General features: G+C 37.2%; 1 protein-coding gene across 3 annotated transcripts in view; it reads right to left on the reverse strand.

The window, feature by feature from the left end:
- The window catches only part of Fig4 (FIG4 phosphoinositide 5-phosphatase), a 105,348-nt gene that overhangs the window by 11,437 nt on the left and 75,067 nt on the right, over positions 1–18,844 (reverse strand). For all 3 annotated transcript variants that reach the window (XM_040283202.2, XM_040283201.2, XM_005330160.4), the window contains one exon: positions 17,542–17,628. In XM_040283202.2, the coding sequence (XP_040139136.1) occupies positions 17,542–17,628 (87 nt within the window). The remainder of the gene's footprint in view (positions 1–17,541; positions 17,629–18,844) is intronic.

Below are 18,844 nucleotides of genomic sequence, written 5' to 3' on the forward strand. Positions count from 1 at the left end.
CACATGCAGGTGATGACACCCTACTTAATTTTTCATGCCCATTCTGGTAGGTGCACCTTTTCCTGATTATTTACAAAGTACTACACCATTGAGTTTCTCAGTCACATTGTTACATGTTTTGCAATCTGCATCTTTTTTCAAATAACCTTTTTATTTCAGAGTCATTTTAGGTTTATAGAATTACTATGTAGAGTACAGCATTCCCACATGCCCTTCACCCAATTTTCTGAATTATTAACATCTCCCTTTATTATGATACATCTGTTGCAATTATATTAGTCTATACTTAATTTTTATCAAATTCCCTTTTTCTGTTCTAGGGCGCAATCCAGGATATATTATATTAGTAGTCATTTAGTAGGCTTCTCTTGGCAGTGACAGTTTCTCAGACATCACTCATTTTTGCTGACCTTGACAATTCTAAGGTGTACTTACATTCATCTTTTCAGGGGTTTCCTTTGCTTCACTAACAATAAGAATCAGGGAATCAGAAGAAATCAATATACCACTGGAAGAAGGTATCAGTAGGATCTGAGCCTTCAAAGCAACACCTAACTGTCTTGAGCTTTCATAAAGACACTCATCAAGCTTCTCCTGAGTGACTGTGAGCACATGAGAAGTGCTGGGTGCACTGTCTGCCACTGGATATGCAGAGAGCTGCCCAGCAAATTTCTGGGAAGGGTCCAATGGAGCCATATTTCCCAACCTGGCCGATCATTACATCCAGATGGAGAATGTTATAAAGCACAGATTAGCAGGCCTCAGGCCAGGCATGCTGGATCAGAATCTCCAGCAAGGGGGATTTGAATTCTGTATTTTATAATCCCTTTTTAAAAATAATAATGTTAGTTGTATTTTTGATACAGAATACTATAAAGAAATCATAGCCTATAATCTGTTAGTATCATTAACATAAATAAAATAATAAACATAGAAAATTTAGAGTAACCAAAAGTCCAGAATAAAACTGAGTACCCCCTACCCAATAACCTGTTTAATCATTTACTAGGGACACTTTGGTTGCTCCTGTTTTATTGTTGTTTGCTTTGAGATTCGTATTTCTATAGCTTCCCAAGGTCTTTGAGTATAACCACAAATTTGGAACCATGATTACAGAAGAAACAAAAAATTCATCTGTGGCAGAGTAGTATGCTCCTTTCAGTCTGAAATTTATTATAAACTTATGAAGGGCTGCTCCTCCTTTTCCTCTCTGGTTTGCACAGCCAGTCCCCAAACCAGGAGATGGGTGGACATCTGCACAGGGAGGCAGCCTGTGACAGCCTACGGGAGCTGGAGCTCAAATGACATGCGAAGGGTATTCACACTGCAGTGGGGCACCTCGAGGATTCAGAGCCCAAGCAAGCTGAAGGATGCATGCTCGAGTATGTTGTCCCTACAATGGGAGTCACAGCCTAAATGGGGGGGGGGGCATCCACATGAGGAAAGGGGCGAATGTAGCGTGATGGGAGACTAGATACATATGGGCAGGTTAACTGGATCAATAAATATAATACTATAATAAGGGTAATGGGAGCTAAATCCCTCACTGTTGGAGAAGATGGTTAACTAATATGAAAAGGAAAAAGGATAGAATAAACCCTGGATATCCTACAGTTAGAGCTATGAATATGAACTTAGAGATTTAAATATACATATGTTATTTATAAGTAAATATCAAATACATATTTATGTTCTAAAATATATAAAACAGATACACCAGGTATGTGGTGCATTCCCATTATCCCAGCAACTTGGGAGGGTGAGGCAGGAGGATCACAATTTTGAGGCCAGCCTTAGCAATTTAGCAAGGCCTTAAGCAACTTAGTGAGACCTGGTTTCAAAATAAAACATAAGGGGCTGGAGATGTGACTAAGAAATCTCCAGTACAAAAATAAAACAGATGCATATATATTACTTACATGTATACACACACACACACACACACACACACACACACACACACACACACACAAAATGTGTGTATGCTCTTTGAATGGGCCTGGGAGCAGAGACTCTGCAGTGGACATAGGTACACCTAGTGCCCAAATCCTGGCTTTAATACCATTTTCCACTAAAAAGAATCAGGGATCCTTGGAGAAATGACTGATTTCAAGGCGAGGACAGGCAAAGAACATGATGAGCCTAAAACGTCTTGTGCCAGAAATCAGGGAAGTGCTCTAAGAATGATGAGGACATGTCCAAAGGACACAGGAGCAGGCTAAAGGGATCTGGTAAAATTAGGGACAATTTGAACATCAAAATAAATCATGACTATAACAGGTTATACCTCATTGAATAAATAGTAACTCAAGATTTCATACTGAGAAAAATAAATACATGAAAAATGGAATGCTAGATGAAAAAAAGGATATTTATATAGTTTCAAAGTATCTTCTGTGAAATATTCATTAATTAAAAGAAAGCTCTGAAATCAAAATAAACATCATCAGCAATAGGACTGAAATTGTGCACCACCTGACTGGATACAATGAAAAAACTCACCATCACTTCTGTGATGTTCCTGCCAGCATTCCTTCTTATCTTAAGCTGATGAACTTTTACTGTATTATAATTTCAGGACTCTAGTGGTGTTTTAGATTGGTGGTTCTGACTCAAGGTCTCTCACAAGGTTGCAGTCAAGCTGTTGGCTACAGCTACAACAACTTAAGACTTCCTGGGGCTGGGGAATCCATTTCTGAGCTCACCCACTTAGTTGACAGTCCTCAGTTTCTCATTGGCAGCTGCTTGAGTTTCTTATGAGCCTATCTATGGGGCTGTTACCAACATGAGCTTGCCTTCCACAGAATAAGTGATTCAACAAATCACTTTTATAACATTGTCAATTCTACTGTATGCTCTTTTCTATAGTTTGAATCTTGACTCTTCCCCAAAGGCCCATGTGGTAAAGGCTTGAGTCCCTAGGCCACGGCTAACAAACTTTTAAGGGAGAGGGCCTAATGGGAAATTCTTAGATCATTTGAGGATGTGCTCTCAAAGGGGATTGTGGGACCCTCACCTCTTCCTCTTTCTTTTTTGCTCCCTGGCTCCTTATGTAAGCAGGTCTGTTCTGCTACACACTCCTGCCATGATGTGCTACCTCACCACAGACTCAAAGTTGAGGGGTCAATCGATCATGGAAACTCCAAAATTGTGAACCAAAATAAACATTTTCTCCTTATGAACTAATTATCTCAGGTATTTTGTTATAACAACAGCAAGCTGACTAATTAACGATCTTGATCCTAAGATTGACCCCAGTACAAATGAGAGGAGATTATGTAAGGATATGAATAACAAAGGTGAGGCCAATTTGAAGGCTGGCTACCACACTTTGATTTGATTCATAATTTGAAGATAATCATGACAAATCAAATCCATGGCCATTCTACAAAATAACTGGCCTGCATTCTTCAAAATATCAAGGTCATGGAGGTCAAGGAAGAATAGGGATGGGTTCCAATATGAGATTCTGGACTGCATCTTCTTGCATTAAAGGCCATTAGGAACAACTGGCAAAACCCTACTGATCATATTTGACTTTGTAGGAGAATATTCTTATTTTTAGGAAATACCTACTAAAGTGTTAGGAGAGAAAGGATATCAGGTCTACAACTTATCTGCAAATGATTGGGTCAGAAGAGGGTATTCTTTGTTCTATATTTTTAACCATAAGTAAGTTTGAGTTTTTTTTCAAATTAAAAAGGTATATAAATTTTAAGGACCCTGAAAGAAATTTAAACTTATCTAAATTAAACTATTAGATTTCTATGAAACTGCTGCTTTTATTGGTCAGAAGTGAATGCATATTGGTAATTTCATATGGTTCAATTTAATACAGGAAAATTCCAACGAATTAATCAACACCAAAGATAATGAAATTCAGGATTTCAATAAAAATGCAAAATAATTCATAGTGCCCTTTTGAGGATCTCTCTCCTGCAATTACTCACTCTTTGGCCAGTGTCACCAACATCTGCCTCTGTGCAGACTCCTTTCATGAACACACTGAGAACCTGTAGTGACTCCTATCTTAGAAATGATCCTTTCACTTCATTTTCCCTCTAGATACAGACCTACTTCTTCGTACCACTTTGCAGCAGCATTTTTTGAAAGACTGTTTTCTATTCCCATGTCTCCTTACTCTCTTCCCATTTTTCCTAAATTTGCCCCAGGGAGGCTTGCAAGGTCACCACCCACCAAAACTCACTCATTAAGGTCATCAATAAATTTCCTATTGCCTAAACCAATAATGCATTTCTCTAATCAGCACTGCTGCTCACTCCTTCCTTCTAAAAACACTTTCTCTTCTAGGTTGCTGTGAAACCACACTTCTCTTGAGTTTCCTCCTACTTTCCTCTTTGCTTCTATCTCTTGCCACCAACAATTCATCCTCCAGGAGGAACCTACTGTTACCTTTTAGGGATGTAAATCAGATGATGCCACTCTTCACTTAAAATCCTCCAGTGGCTTCCCACTGGGTGGATTCAGAATCACAGCTAAGCTAATCACAGCTGCGAGGCCCTGTGGATCTGGTCCTCGCCCATTCCTTCCTCCATCCCATTGCAGCTTCCTCTGTGCCTCTTACCCAGTCCTCTGGGTGCCAAGTTTGTTCTGGTCTTTTGTATATGTTCTCTCTGCTTCAAATATTCTTAACCAGTGATCTCATGACACACTCTTCCTTTTCATTCACATTTCAGCTTAAATGTTAACTTCTCAGAGTAACTTCCCCAAAACCTAACCTAAGATAGTATCTGACTCTTACCCGTCCCAATCACCATTTCCCTGGTTTGTGGCCTTCTGGGCATTAATTCTAATAGGAAACTCTTACTAGTTTATTAGTTTAATGCCTGTCTGCCTACCCTAGAACAGAAAGGCCCTAGAGAACTTCATCAGTCTTGTTCTTTACTGTATCCTCAGTGTCTAGAATATTTCCAAACACATAGTAGGTACTTAATAAACATCTGCTATATAAATGAAATGCCTCCTTTCTGTTTCAAGCTAATGATCCCAGCTATTAGATGACTCATGTCCATGGTAATGACAGTTACCAGAATCTTAGAAATGACCTTCACTCCAAATCACCTTGCCAATCTCAGACCAAAGGAAGAAACTTCAGAACATTGCTGTGGAAGGATATCCAGCCTTCCGTGTTCTCAGTGATGGAAGAATTCAAGACTTTCAATGACAGAGGTTTACATGACATCATGGGTAGCTCTAATTGTTGGAAAGATTTTCTCTTCAGCAGCCCTTAATCTTTGTTCTACTTACTGGTTCCAAAAGCAATTCAAAAAGCCTTGCTTCACCTGACAACAATTCAAATATTACTTGAGGGAATGATCACATGACTCCTAATCCTCTTGTTTGAGATAAATACTCCCAGCTATCTCAACACTTCACATGACATAAAAAATTAACCAACACTGCATGTGAGAAAGGTCTGCAAAATTTTAGCAGCTTGGTTTAAAAAAGATCAAACTACTCTGAGCATCTTATCTGAAAACTACAATATACGAGTGTCCTTGGATATCCAAGGAACATAGTCTCATTTCTCATGGCTGTCCTGTTCTTGTAACAGCCTGCTTCTCTGCATCGTGCCTTTTCTGATACTGAGGGAACTGGAACAATCACAGACAGTCAGGCCCACAAGCATTTTCCTGAGACAAAGACTTATCTTTTTCAGAACACATTTGTGACTCCGTGTTTTCATTTCCAAATAAATTTTACATCTTAACAAGATGAGAGAAAGTTCTCATGATGTAACTGTTCACTAATTAGGTTTGCAGCCAAGGCTCTTTGTGAGGGCATTAAACAGTTTACTCCACAAGTTGCTTATAAGCAAAAATCAATATGGATCTTACCCTCTTTGGGCTTTCACTGTGTGTATAATGCAGGAAGAAGAATATCTGTTGTGGCTAACCAGACAACATTTTGGTGCCTATTTGTATACTCTGCTGTGACTTTCACTATAGACTAAGCACTCAATAAATGTTATTGAACAAAGAGTTGAGAGAGTGAATAAATGAACCAATGAACCAGAGGATCATAGAAGTGGTATCCCAGTCCAAGCCCTCAGTTTACAGAAAAGAGAGTCACGGCCCAGATAAGCAAAGACTGATCTCCACAGTGCCAGATGTGGGACCAGATTCCACGGCTCCTGTTCTCAGGCTTAGAATTCTTCCCACAAATGTAAACTGCCACTCTTATTGTGCACCTATGCAAATTAATTTTCAATTAATTGAACAAGCATGAATTATTTTTGTTTTGTTCTTAATAACTAAATCATTGTGGGTCACTGCTTTACATCTATGTACTCCAAATGATTATTTAAAGCCAATCACAGTAACCCATGACCCAGTAGTAACATGCTTAGGGGCTGGCATGGAAACCAATCCTGGCTACTGGGGCACAAGGAGTAGTCTGCTGTACTGTCTCTGAGACTCCTTGTTCCTAAGAAACAGAGAAAGCATATCCCTTCTGTACTGAGTCCCCCAGTATCTGGCTGTGGGACCTGGAACTGCTTCAGCCATCTTGCTATTGGCCTGAGGATGAAGTTTGAGTTAGTCAGCTTTTTGTGGCTGTGACCAAAAACCTGACAAAAACAACTTAGAGAAGGGAAGATGTATTTTGGTTCATGATTTCTGAGGATTCAGTCCATGGTTGGCCTACTCTACGGCAGCAATGTTACAGTGGAGGAAAGCTGCTCAGCAGCACATAGCAGCAGGGAAGCAGAGAGAGAGAAGGGACAGAGTGGTGGGAGGGGATAATAAACCCATCCTGGGGATGCCCCCCACCCCCTGTAACCTACTTTCTCCAACTAGGTTCCACCTTCTAGCCGTCCATGCAGCTATCAGTGGATTAGTTCACTAAGAAGTCAAAGCCCCCATGATTCAATCATTGTTTTAAAAGTCCCTCCTCTGAACTTTGCTGCACTGGGAACCATACTTTCAACACACGAGTATTTGGGGGACATTCCAGATCCAACCCATAACAAGGAAGGGATGGGGATAGTATAGCAGAGATTTAGAAAGAACCTTATATGAAGCTCCTGAACCAATCCACTCTGGAGGCTACACTATCTGCCATTTTTCGGTAAAGAAAATAAATGATCTTATCACTGGAATCTATGAAATTAGGTGTTCTGTTAACTGGAGCTGAAAGAATCCTAAAAGGTTCAGACCATTTTTTGAAAGAAACTTAAAAAGAGGACAGTTCCTTCCTCAATTCCTTAAACAACAACAACAACAACAAGAAAACCCATAGAAAATAAATAAGCATTTCTTTAACTAGTCAGGGCTATCATTCTTCTGGCAAATACTGAACAAAGGTATGATGATGCCCTTAGTCGCCTCTGTGCTGCATGTTGATATAAGTGGTCGAATACTTTATGCCAATAAGTTCTCAAACTGGTTAGTTCTCAGGGTCCCTTTATGCTCTAAAAACATTACTGAGTGCCCCAGTAAGCTCTGTTTTATATTGGTTATATCTACTAATATTTACCATATAAGAGACCAAAACAAAAACTTTAAAAAGATTAATTAATTAAAAATAACAATATCAAAACAATTAAATGTTAATATACATATATTTTAATGAAAATTAATTATATTTTCTAAAAAAAATTAGTGACAGAAGAAGCAATGTTTTAAATGTTTGCAAGTCTTTTTTTATCTAGTTTAAAACACAAGAACTGGTTTCTCAAATTGATTTCTCCTGAATCTGTCAAGATATGCTGTTTTGGTTGAAGTATATAAAGAAAATAATGGCTTCACAGAGATATATAGTTGGAAAAGAAAGGAGTATTTTAATGTTTTTCAGATAATTCTGGATATTTTTCTTTGATACTTCAACAAAATCTGACAAGTTTCTTAAAAATTACTTGTAATGTAGAACTAAACCATATCCATAAACTTTTCATACTCTCTTATCTTAAAATCCATTAGTCTACTTTGCACTTGTAATGGATTTTTTTTTTTAACCCATGCAATCTTTAAACAGCATGCGTTGGTCATCTGGGTTCACTGAGTTATGAAGATCTTCCAAATGGTAATGTGTTTCATTATGTAAAAAAATTGTTAAAAAATTATTAAGACTGCTTCTGATCCTATGAGAAAAGGCTATAAGTACTGCTCATAGTGATGGATACAAGTTTTTCAAAATTCTCACTTTCACTTGAAAGATCTAACTCTGTCATTTGGTAATGAATACTGTCAATTGTTTTCCTTGAAGTGACAGGCTTGCTTTGTTCATTTTTGACAGTGTCTGCCAAATATCTGAGTCTGAAGAACCACAGTTAGTCTATCAGTCATTATTTTAATAGGTGTTCTGGGAAAAAAGTAGTGAGTTTGGCTCATACTGGAACAAGTCCTTTTCCTCAAGACAACCATGGTACCTTGATATGCAACAGAGGTACTTTATGTATACTGTATTTCTCATTTGTCACAAGTAATACTAAAATGACATGCATTTGAGGGTTACTTAACACTTTTTACAACTTTATCAAAGACTTCCTTAGACATAATGAGCAGTTCCCCGCTTAGTTGTTGTGAATACATAACAGTGGAGAAAATGATAATCACTATTTGGTGCTACCACCTCAGTATCACAAACCAATGAAAGGGTCTTAGAAATCCCAGAGGTTTGTGGATTACATTTTGAGGACCACTGCTTTATGCCTTCTCTCTTTTTCTTTCCGTTTCCTTCATCAAGGGAAAAAAAACTGTTAGCCATTTGCTAGCATGGATATTTAGTGCTATCTATGCTTCCTATGGGCACATTTAGCTGCTCTCGGCAGGCATACAGATTGAATAAATTCCAGGTGCCTGGCTCAGACGATCATGTTATTGGGCTTTGGTTTTGAGTACAAAGAGATGAATCTGAGTCTTAGCTTTATCACTTAAAAGTTATATAACTCTGAATGACCTACTGATCCTCTCCAGGTCTCCCTTTCTTATATAATCAGAGGATTAATCTGATAATCTCTAAATATCTTCTAGTTCTTAAATTTCATGGCTCTACTGTCACCCCACCATCTTGCATCTCTCCACAAAGGACTGATTCTTTGTATCTCTAGAAATCATTACAGACAGCCTCGGGAAGGAATAAATATGTTAAGAATTCAGAAGATACCAACTGATTTTCTTATAAGACTACTGAGAAACACATCCAAAGTTACATATGTAAAGACAAAAATTAAAGGCAATAAGAAACAACAAACTTAATATACAATAAACTAAATTTAATTATCTCATCAAAGTAAGACCTACTTTGTTAAAACTGTTCAAAACAAGTAAACAAAAGATCTTTGGTCCCATAGGAAAAACAATGAACAGAAAAGCGTATGTAAGACTAAATGGAGAAATTTCAAATATAATTTTACTTACGGTTGCCAAAAAAACACCAAAAATTATATTTTCTACTTTTCTATCTGCTAAACATTTTTCCTACTACTATTCTATTATCAAAAGTAAATGTATTTGAGCACACTAACTCTATTTAGTTGATTTACTTTTCTATATTCAAACCATGTGATAAAGGAGCTACCAATTTAGCTATATATCTTCTAAAATAAGCCTAAAGGAATTTTATTTCTAGGAAGGAATACATTATTCTTAAGTACAAGGCTTTAAAAATCACTAATTGATTTTATTTTGACATTAAGTAATGAATTCCTGACATAATTATAAAAAGTAAAACAAAATAGCTAAGAAAGTCAATCCTTGTCTTCTTTTGGATAAGAACAGGATACATTTTAATCAGGCATCTTGGGGTTTAATTGATATTTAGGTGAAATCACACATACAGAATAGAAACTGTGGCCCTTTAGTAATGGATCTCAGAAACAGTATTTTTCAAGTAATGGAAAGTGGGTGTAAAAAGGAAGAGTTTTAAAAATACACAAATTTCTATTCTTTCCAAGAAAAATCAAACTACAATTTTTCAAAATCATAGGATTCTAAAAGTAAGGTAAATGTAAAAACTAAGCATTTTTTTTTTTAAAGAGCTTCATGCATTTGGGAATTACAGGCAAATGCAAATCAGGAAATTATGCTTCTGTTCTAGACATGCTGATCAAGGGATTTCAAAAGCTAGCTACATATGGAATTCTCTCATCAAGAGCTTCAGCAATTTGGTAGCATTAGGGCATTAAAAACAAATCAGAGAATCACGGTCCATTTTAGCCGTCCTACTAACATAATGTATAAGTTAACTAATACGGACAGCAAGTTTGTCCACTGAGAAAATCACAAAACACCTGCCGATAAATCTGAGTTGCTACATTTAAAACTGCAAATAGATCATAGTAAAATTAAAACTTACAAATAGTTACCATTTGCTTCAATTTGCTAATACTGGCATTTCTCTCTCACACTTAATTATTGCATATTCCTAAAAGAGATAAAATTACTGGATGCCAAATATTACTCATTCATATTTTACTTATAGTTTCCTACATACCAGGTATCAGGGTCTGGGATTATTAAGATAGATGAGCCCTGCCCTCAAGTAATTCATAATCTTTTTAGGTTAGTCTTAGAATAAAAACCCACCACTTAAGGGGTTCAATTTATTAAGTACTTTCTGTTCCTGAGGAAGGAGGGTAGAAGGATGTCTAAAATATGAGCAAACCTTTAATCATGAAAACATTATGTAATTGATTTCCATGGGATTACTCCTCAAATTTCTTCATAAGACCATAAAGAAAACAAGCAATCATATTAAAATATCAAACATGGAAAATTACTTACATAATAATAAAAGACTTTTTGTTGACTTTTAAGCATAATTAAGACTTAGTGGAGTTTGTATTTTTTAAAATCATTTTTTGTAATATTTTGTAAAAACAGGATTCTGAATCACACATAGAATAGCATAATTAAATTTAAAGTAAAAATGTATTTTCTTGTATTTTAACCAAAATTTATCTGAACTGAAAAGACTTCTAGTATTTGCTCAGAGAAAACAGGCTATAATCACAATATACCTGGATGTTCATCTTCACTGTGCAAAGGGAATGGTTGTCAGGAAGCCACGGTGACATAGCACAAGCTCATAATCACCCATCTGCCCCGAATCATCCCACCCACCTGCCATACATAACACTGATGGTAATTTGGCAAACAAACAAAATAACAAAGGTTAAAACATTATAAATGTGGTTCTTACATAGATAGCTAACAAAACCAATGAGTAATACCCCTTACATAGCCATATCATATATCCAAATCTAAAATCCCTCAAGATTAATTGCTTGTTCATGTAAAAAGTAAGACATGGTTATATGGAATAAAATATATTTTAAAAATCATAATAATTTTTTTTTATCTTGCTGGCATGGTGGTACAACCCTATAAACCCTGTGACTTGGAAGGCTGACAGAGGGTTGCAAGTTTGAGGCCAGCCTTGAAAATATAGTGAGACCCTGTGTTCAAATAAAATAAAAAGGGGCCAGTTGTGCACACCTGTAATCCCAATAGCTTGGGAGGCTGAGGCAGGAGGATTACAAGTTCAAAGCCAACTTCAGCAACTTAGTGAGGCACTTAGCAACTTAGTGAGACCCTGTCTCTGAAAAAAAAATAAAATATACATAATGAAAAAAATATATAAATAATGACTGGGGATATTGCTCAGTGGTTAAGCATCCCTGGGTTCAATCCTCAGTACCAAAATTAATATAATATAAAAAAAGATGGGGATGCACCTCAACGGTAAAGCACCCCTAGGTTTCATCCCCAGAATTAAAAAAAAAACTATCTCTATCAGTAATTAAAGGATTCTTTTTCACTTTACTCTGACCATGGATTCCTAGAAAACTTTTAAAAGCATATGTAATATGCTCTCTTCTGCATGTGTCCTGCCATCGTGATACCATTTGCCATGAGCCCCTTGCTAGAGCTTAACAGATGCTAGTGCCATGCTCTTGAATCTTCAGAACTATGAGTTTTTTTCTTTATAAAAAAGAAAAGAGGTATCTCAGTATCAAGTATTTTGATGTTGCAACACAAAGTCGACTAAGACATGGTGAATATGATAGAGGTGAATATGATAGAGGCTTGACAACATGTGCCCATATAAGGGGGTACTTAAGACTTCATGTGAGACTGTGAAAGCTCCCATAAAGTTTGCGCTCACCAAAATAAAGCAGACAATACACTAAGTTTGTTGGAAAATCAAAGTCATTTTAGATACCTTAAATTAGTAACATGAGTACCTATAGTTAAATTCTATTAATTTTTTCTTAAATGCCAGAAACCTTTCAGAATAGTCCTCCCCTGAAGTTTAAAAATGCATTGTTTCAATAAATTTGTCTTGTTTAACAATAGCAGATGGTACTGCAGATAATATTCAAATGAAGAGGCATTCACTGTTCTCCTGCTGCCCTTTCTATCCATCTGATGGCTTTTTCATTTTGACTTTTAGCTGTAGCTTCCTGCTACTTACCTCGTGATTATTCCAGCTCCCGATTCCCTGGAAGAAACAGGAGTGTATTCTCCAAGGCCTGCATGCATTGTATTCACTACAGATATAAAAGAGAAACCTCTCTTGTCTCTTCCTGACCTTTCTCCTTTCTTTCTGATAACCCCCAGAGCAATCACTCATATACACTTTCATTCATTCATTCAATAAACATGTATCAAGTGCCAAGATGCCAGGAACAGGGCTAAGTTTTTTAATTCATGTGGTTACAAAACAGGTGTGTTCGTATGAATCCCACTGTGACTGTGACTGTGTTACCTGCAGTAAAAAATGTACTCTGCAAGGCAAACCAATATACAGGTGCTATACTTAGGTATAGAAAAAAAGGTTCATGAAGCAAGACTTACTCACACTACGTGCCATGCACTGATCCCTTTTATTGCATTCAGTTCAGTCTATTTCACTTCATTGTGTGGAGACCTAGTAAATTAATTTCACAACCCAATAATGGGTCAAGAATTGTAGTCTGAAAAATACTGCCCTATAATATATAGTGGAAACTTGCAATTTGTAATACAATTGTATTTTTTTTAACTAAAAATATCCTGAAGGTGATGGAGAGAAGAGGGTGAAGGAGAAAAAGGGAAAGTAAGAAAAGGGTAAAAATAAAATAAAATGCAAAAATATATGGGAAAATCCAAGGGGAATAAAGAGAGAGAGAGAAAAAAAGCAAAGTCCAGATTGAAACACTATCATGGTCATTTCTGAAGTGAGGGAAGAGGTGGTATCTTTGTCTCCTTAGAGGAACTGTTACCACCTACTAGGGAATTAGCTGATTATTCATCGATCTCTGCCTTCCAACTGTTCTAATTCTTAAACTTTTAAAGACTTGACTCAACAAAAGTGACCCATTAAGATAGAAATGCTTATTTAGCTTGCAGCACAGAATGATCATACAGAGAACTAGATGAAATCTGTAGGGAGGGGTGTGGCCCAAGGAGTTACCCATATATGGATAGCTATTGAAAATGATATCATGAAAAATATAAGAAGATAAGTTAATCCTGACCATGTACCAAGACCATCTCATCAGTTGGAGGGTTCTAATTTTAACTGCAAAAGGGAAAGAATCGGGCATTCACTCTAAAGTCAGTAATTACCACTTATTATGAGATGTTCTTAGGGAATCAATGCAACTTTCTGGTCATAAAACATATACATATATCCTGCTGGACATTTCTGTTTGTCCTGCCCCAGAATAATTTACATATGGGAGTATTCATACAAATAATGTATCATATTTTGAATTACAGTTTTTAAATGAGTGAAACATATTCCTAGAATTGGTAAGCCTCAGAATAACAGGCATTAATAATGTTTGTGTTCATATCTTTTTTAGCCTACTACTGATTGGCATTTGATGCTGGGTTAAAAACCTTCCAAAGAAATTGTAGGAGTGTAAAATGAGAACATGCTGATCTTACATGAACTTAGGGAGTCACCAACCAGCCCCACAGCACCCCACCCGCCAGGCTCAGGAAGTCCTTCCACTTGGGTCATTGGTTACAGGTGGTATAGAAAAGAGAAGAAAGAGGAAATACTATACTTTTTCAGAGGGCATAAGTAAAAAAAGAAACAGGAGTGGTAAGAGGGCAGATAAAGAAGAAACAGAATAGGGGAAGAACGGAAAAAGTTCCCTCTCAGATGAGGAAAAAAGAAGGTGTTGAAAATTAGTAGAGTACTGGGGGGTACTCTAGGATGCTCAGGGGACTTCATAGAGACTTCTAGTAATGGGTGGGATGGGGTGAGATCCAGTATATTTCAACAAATATTCACTGAGTGCTCAATTTAAGGTCTATTCTGGGGACAGCAGAGGTCACCAAAGGTGGGATGCCCTCTAGACATAAGTAACCTAGCACAATTAATACCACTGTTCTAGTGGTTGGTCAATAATCTCTATACCATGTTACAAAATCAGCAAGTGTATTTGCCCATGAAACTTCAGTATGCCTCTGTGAGGGATAACAGGAGGGGTACTTGGGAAAGAATAAAGGTATAATCTCTTTAAATACTAAAAAAAATTCAAGATCAACAGAGTAGAGACACAGAGAGGTGTCTATAAGTCCAGGTCATGTCAGAAGACCAAAATAAGGGCTGTCAATGCTGTCTGGATTTGAATCCTGATTCCTCCACTTAGTAGCTGTTTGAATTTGAGTAACTTATGAAACTTCTCTGTGCTTCAGTTTCTCTGTATGTAAAGCGGAAATGATAATAAGATTTACTTCCTAGGGTTAGTGTGGGAATTGAGTTAATATGGGTTAAGATACATAGAGAAGTGCCCATCATACACTGAATATTCTGTAAATGTTGGCTGATATAATTGCTCCCTGATCACCTCCCATAACTCAGGGAGTCATATGTATCAGGGAGAGGTCACACTCAGACAAAATATAGCTGTGGGTATTTGGACTGCCAATGTAGATATTGACCAGTTGCAAGGTTAGCATCTACCCCTAGGCAATATCCTGAAAGACCTTGGATGAAAGTGTCCAGGTCTCTGAATGCAGAATTCAAGAGTCCCTGCTCCAAGTACTTTTTGGCAGTTATTTACTGTCAATATTTTTAACATTTAATATTATAAATAGCCCCTATTTAGAAATGAAAAACTGGTATGCCTCATGATTTTTTTTTAAAAAACTAGTAAGATGAGGAACTATTTAGAGATGAGTAGATAGAAATGTACATGAACTTCAAAGAAAATTAGAACTACTTCTATTTTTTATTTTTTGTAGTACAGAGGGGACTGAGCCCAGGGCCTCACGCATGCATTCTAACACTGAGCTAAATCCCAAGCTCTATAACTGTTTTAAAATATACTGGAACCTAAAACATAAGAGAACTTCAAGAATATCATATAAATCTAATTTGTTTGTTTGGCATAGCTTTAGAAATCTAAAAATGAATAGATGACATTTTAAGAACCTGGTTACAGAGTTCCAATTTAAAGGGCACGCATGCATGCGCGCGCACACACACACATACACATGCACCCAAAACACTCTTCAGCAGTTGCCATGACAACATAATACAGAGCCTACCAACCTCTTTGTTATCCTGCTGAAGATGCTGAGCAAAAACACTCATGATGGATTCTTTACTAATTAAGTGGAAAAGGTTAAAAAATTCTAGATCTCCATAGTTTTCATCTGTGCTGGGCCTCAGTAAAGCAAATACCAAATATTTTAAGAAAAAGGATATGAAAATAATAACTACAAGACCAATTACAGATAAAAGTGAAAACAATGTCAGAAAAAAATGGGGAAATGTTTTTATTTTATTTTTATTTTATCATCATCTCTTAATAAGTTTATTGTACTATTTTAACAGAAAAATCAACTTCATTTGTTAACAATTGGTTAACAAGATCTCTTATTTTTCTAACACACTTAAATGCTTTCCTTCTTTAACCACCTCAATTTTAACTCATTTGAGAGCCCATATTCCCATATGCTAAATAGCTATAACAAAATGGTCTCTAAATTAATAGGTGTTTACATGCCCCCAAAAGAAGGGAAAAAATAGAAATAAACAACACTTTTGGAGGCTGTGATAAAACACTGTCTCATTTTCTTTCCACTTCTCTGATTAGCCATCTCTGTCTCCTTCATAGGTTGCCCTCTTTCTCTAAGCGCTTAGACCCAGAGCTTACCAGGATTAGCTTTAGACAAATCTCACTCTAGCCTCTTCTTGGCAGTCTCATCTGTAATCAGTGGCTTTAATTATCACTCTGAGCATTCACATCCCCAGCCCAGACTCTCTTCTGAGCTCCACATCAGTTGGTCCAGCTGCCTCCTAAACCCCTCCACACTGATGCCACTTTACAGGCAAATCAGGTCTTACTGCAATGCTCCTCACCTCCATAAACGTCAGCTTTGAATGCTCCCAGCACAAATACCCTCAATATCTATCTGCTGAATGAACATGTGAATAAACGAATCAATCAATCAACCAAACTGTCCCAAAAAACAAAAATCCTAAGGGTCATCCTTGATAATGCACTCTTCCTTCCCTTCCATGAGTGAGGATCCAAAATCCTGTCTATTTTGCCTCCAAAATACTTCACAAATCCATCCCATTGTCAAAATCCTCACAGTCACTACTGGGGTAAAAGTCTACTCTGGATTGCTGTCATATCCTCTGAACCATCAATCAGGAATGTTCAGGTGTAAAGGACACAGAGAAGTCAGACAGTCAGCATGTACCAAATAAGCAATTCATTGACCAAACTGATACAGTAGGTCTAAGAAAAGGGAAGTGAACATTTACTAACTGTCAACTAAGTGCAGACACTGATTTAGGTGCTTCACCTAGACTACCTCACTGAATCTACACAGTGACCCATTTTATAGAAGAAACTCAACTGCATATATGGTATCAGGGAAACTTTCCTGGTCATAACCCTTAACTATGCTTGATGCCAATATACAAAAAACATGATGAATATGAAGAACAAAGATGACGATGTGCACAACCGAGAATTTGTTCAGACACTGTTCAGAGCATTTCTTTATTTAAGTTTCACTACCCTCCTCTGCAGTAGGGCTATTACGGTTCCCTTTTGCAGAAGAGCAAACTGAGCACTTAAGTGACTTATTCAGGTAACAAACCAGATATGGCATGATTTGACCATAGTTCTTTTTACTTAAGAATTTACTAAATACCCATTTAACTGTAGCAAGTTATTAGAACAAATGGAGACATATAGCTAGACAAGAGCAACCCATCCATGCCTTCAAGGATCTTGTATCGAACCTGAAGAGTCTGTCTCCTGGGTCAGAGCTTTTCTTCATCTCACCTATACCGTGGAGGGCAGAGTTCATGGAGGAAATCCTCTGCCAGCTCCAAACCTACCACAAGGGTATATTTCAGTATAGTCTAGGCTGCCATTTCTTTCCCACCTTGTCTGAGAATCAGTTTTCCTCAAATAAGGTACCAGGAGAAGATGCTTTAGTGCATCTAATTTTATTAACTGGGTGACAAGTCTGGATACTTTTCTTAAACAGTTATCAAAAAAGCACTATGAATGGCATCAATACAAATTTTTAAAAGGTCTAATCTATTACTTACAATTTTATAACTCCATCTGAGCACCTGGAACAGAGCTGCTGGCTGCTCTTGTCTTGTTTGTGTTGACTCTGACCCAGCTGAACAAACCTACAAATTAACCATGGATAAAAAGTAAGCTAAAGAAGGAAGTACTTGCAATTAATTCAGGAGTTCACTACACACACGGTGTGCACTTCCAAATGACAGTAGTGCGCTTATTTCAGAAAAGCACATAAAGAGTACCCTATGGAAGGAAAGACTTTGCCTGATTTTACAGTGAATTTGTTAGAAGGAGATGTGATTCTGCTTAACACATAATCATAACCATGCACATAAGATGAAATCACATGTGTACTTCATTGCATTTCTATTAACTTAAATGTCATGCAGAACTTGAACAGAAAGTTCCTGAAGCCAGGCAGATAACGTTTCTTACAGTCTCACACATCAAAAGAGACACTATCTTATGCACAGAATGCAAGAAGGATGGTTGGGAAACAAATGACATGGAAAGGGCAGGATTAGGCTAGGAAATCAGCTCCTGAAGCAGGGATGCTGCTGATAACCCAGGACATGGGCTTGATTCCTTAGGACCATGAGATCCTCCCAGTCCCCAATCTTTTACCCCACTCCCAAGTACACTCCAGTCACTTCTAAGAGGAGCACTTTCATCAGTCATGGTGGGGATCAGTTGATGAGCACCACTGCCACATCATCCCTCCTCAGAGAAGATATGAACAGCACCAATCCGGATGTTAAGATAAGAGCCAAAGGAAAATGCCCTTATTTGTCTAAGCCCTGACTGCACCACATGCATCTATCTTCCCCTGAGGGACATGGTTTTGTAGTTTTGTTTCAATGTGCCCACAGGAGATTATAAGACAGGATTAAAAAGCAGATTTCCTTCTGTTTTCCTACTATTTAAAATATCTTCCTTTGATGATGATGGATAATTTTATCATTTATTTTTCATAAGCTTTTTAAAAGGTCAAGTGCTACAAAAACTACCAATTATGAAATCATTATAATGCTACTGGAAAACTTTCATAAAATTTACTTTTTATCCAACTTTCAGCAACTGAGAAATTTGATCCATTTTTGGGGAATGTAATGGCTTAGATAAAGCTCAAATGTAAAACAATATAAGTATTGAGGTGAAATGATTGGGTTTTGAGAGTCTTAACCTAATCAGTACATTAATCCATTGATTAACTGGGTGGTAAATGTAGGCCAGTAGAATGTGGCTGGGAGAGGTGAGTGGTATACCTTTGAGGTCTATATTTTGTCTGTGGTGAGGAGAGTCAGTCTTTCTCTCTTTCTCTCT

The sequence above is a fragment of the Ictidomys tridecemlineatus genome, chromosome 8, assembly GCF_052094955.1.
Source record: "Ictidomys tridecemlineatus isolate mIctTri1 chromosome 8, mIctTri1.hap1, whole genome shotgun sequence".
Classification (NCBI taxonomy): domain Eukaryota; kingdom Metazoa; phylum Chordata; class Mammalia; order Rodentia; family Sciuridae; genus Ictidomys; species Ictidomys tridecemlineatus.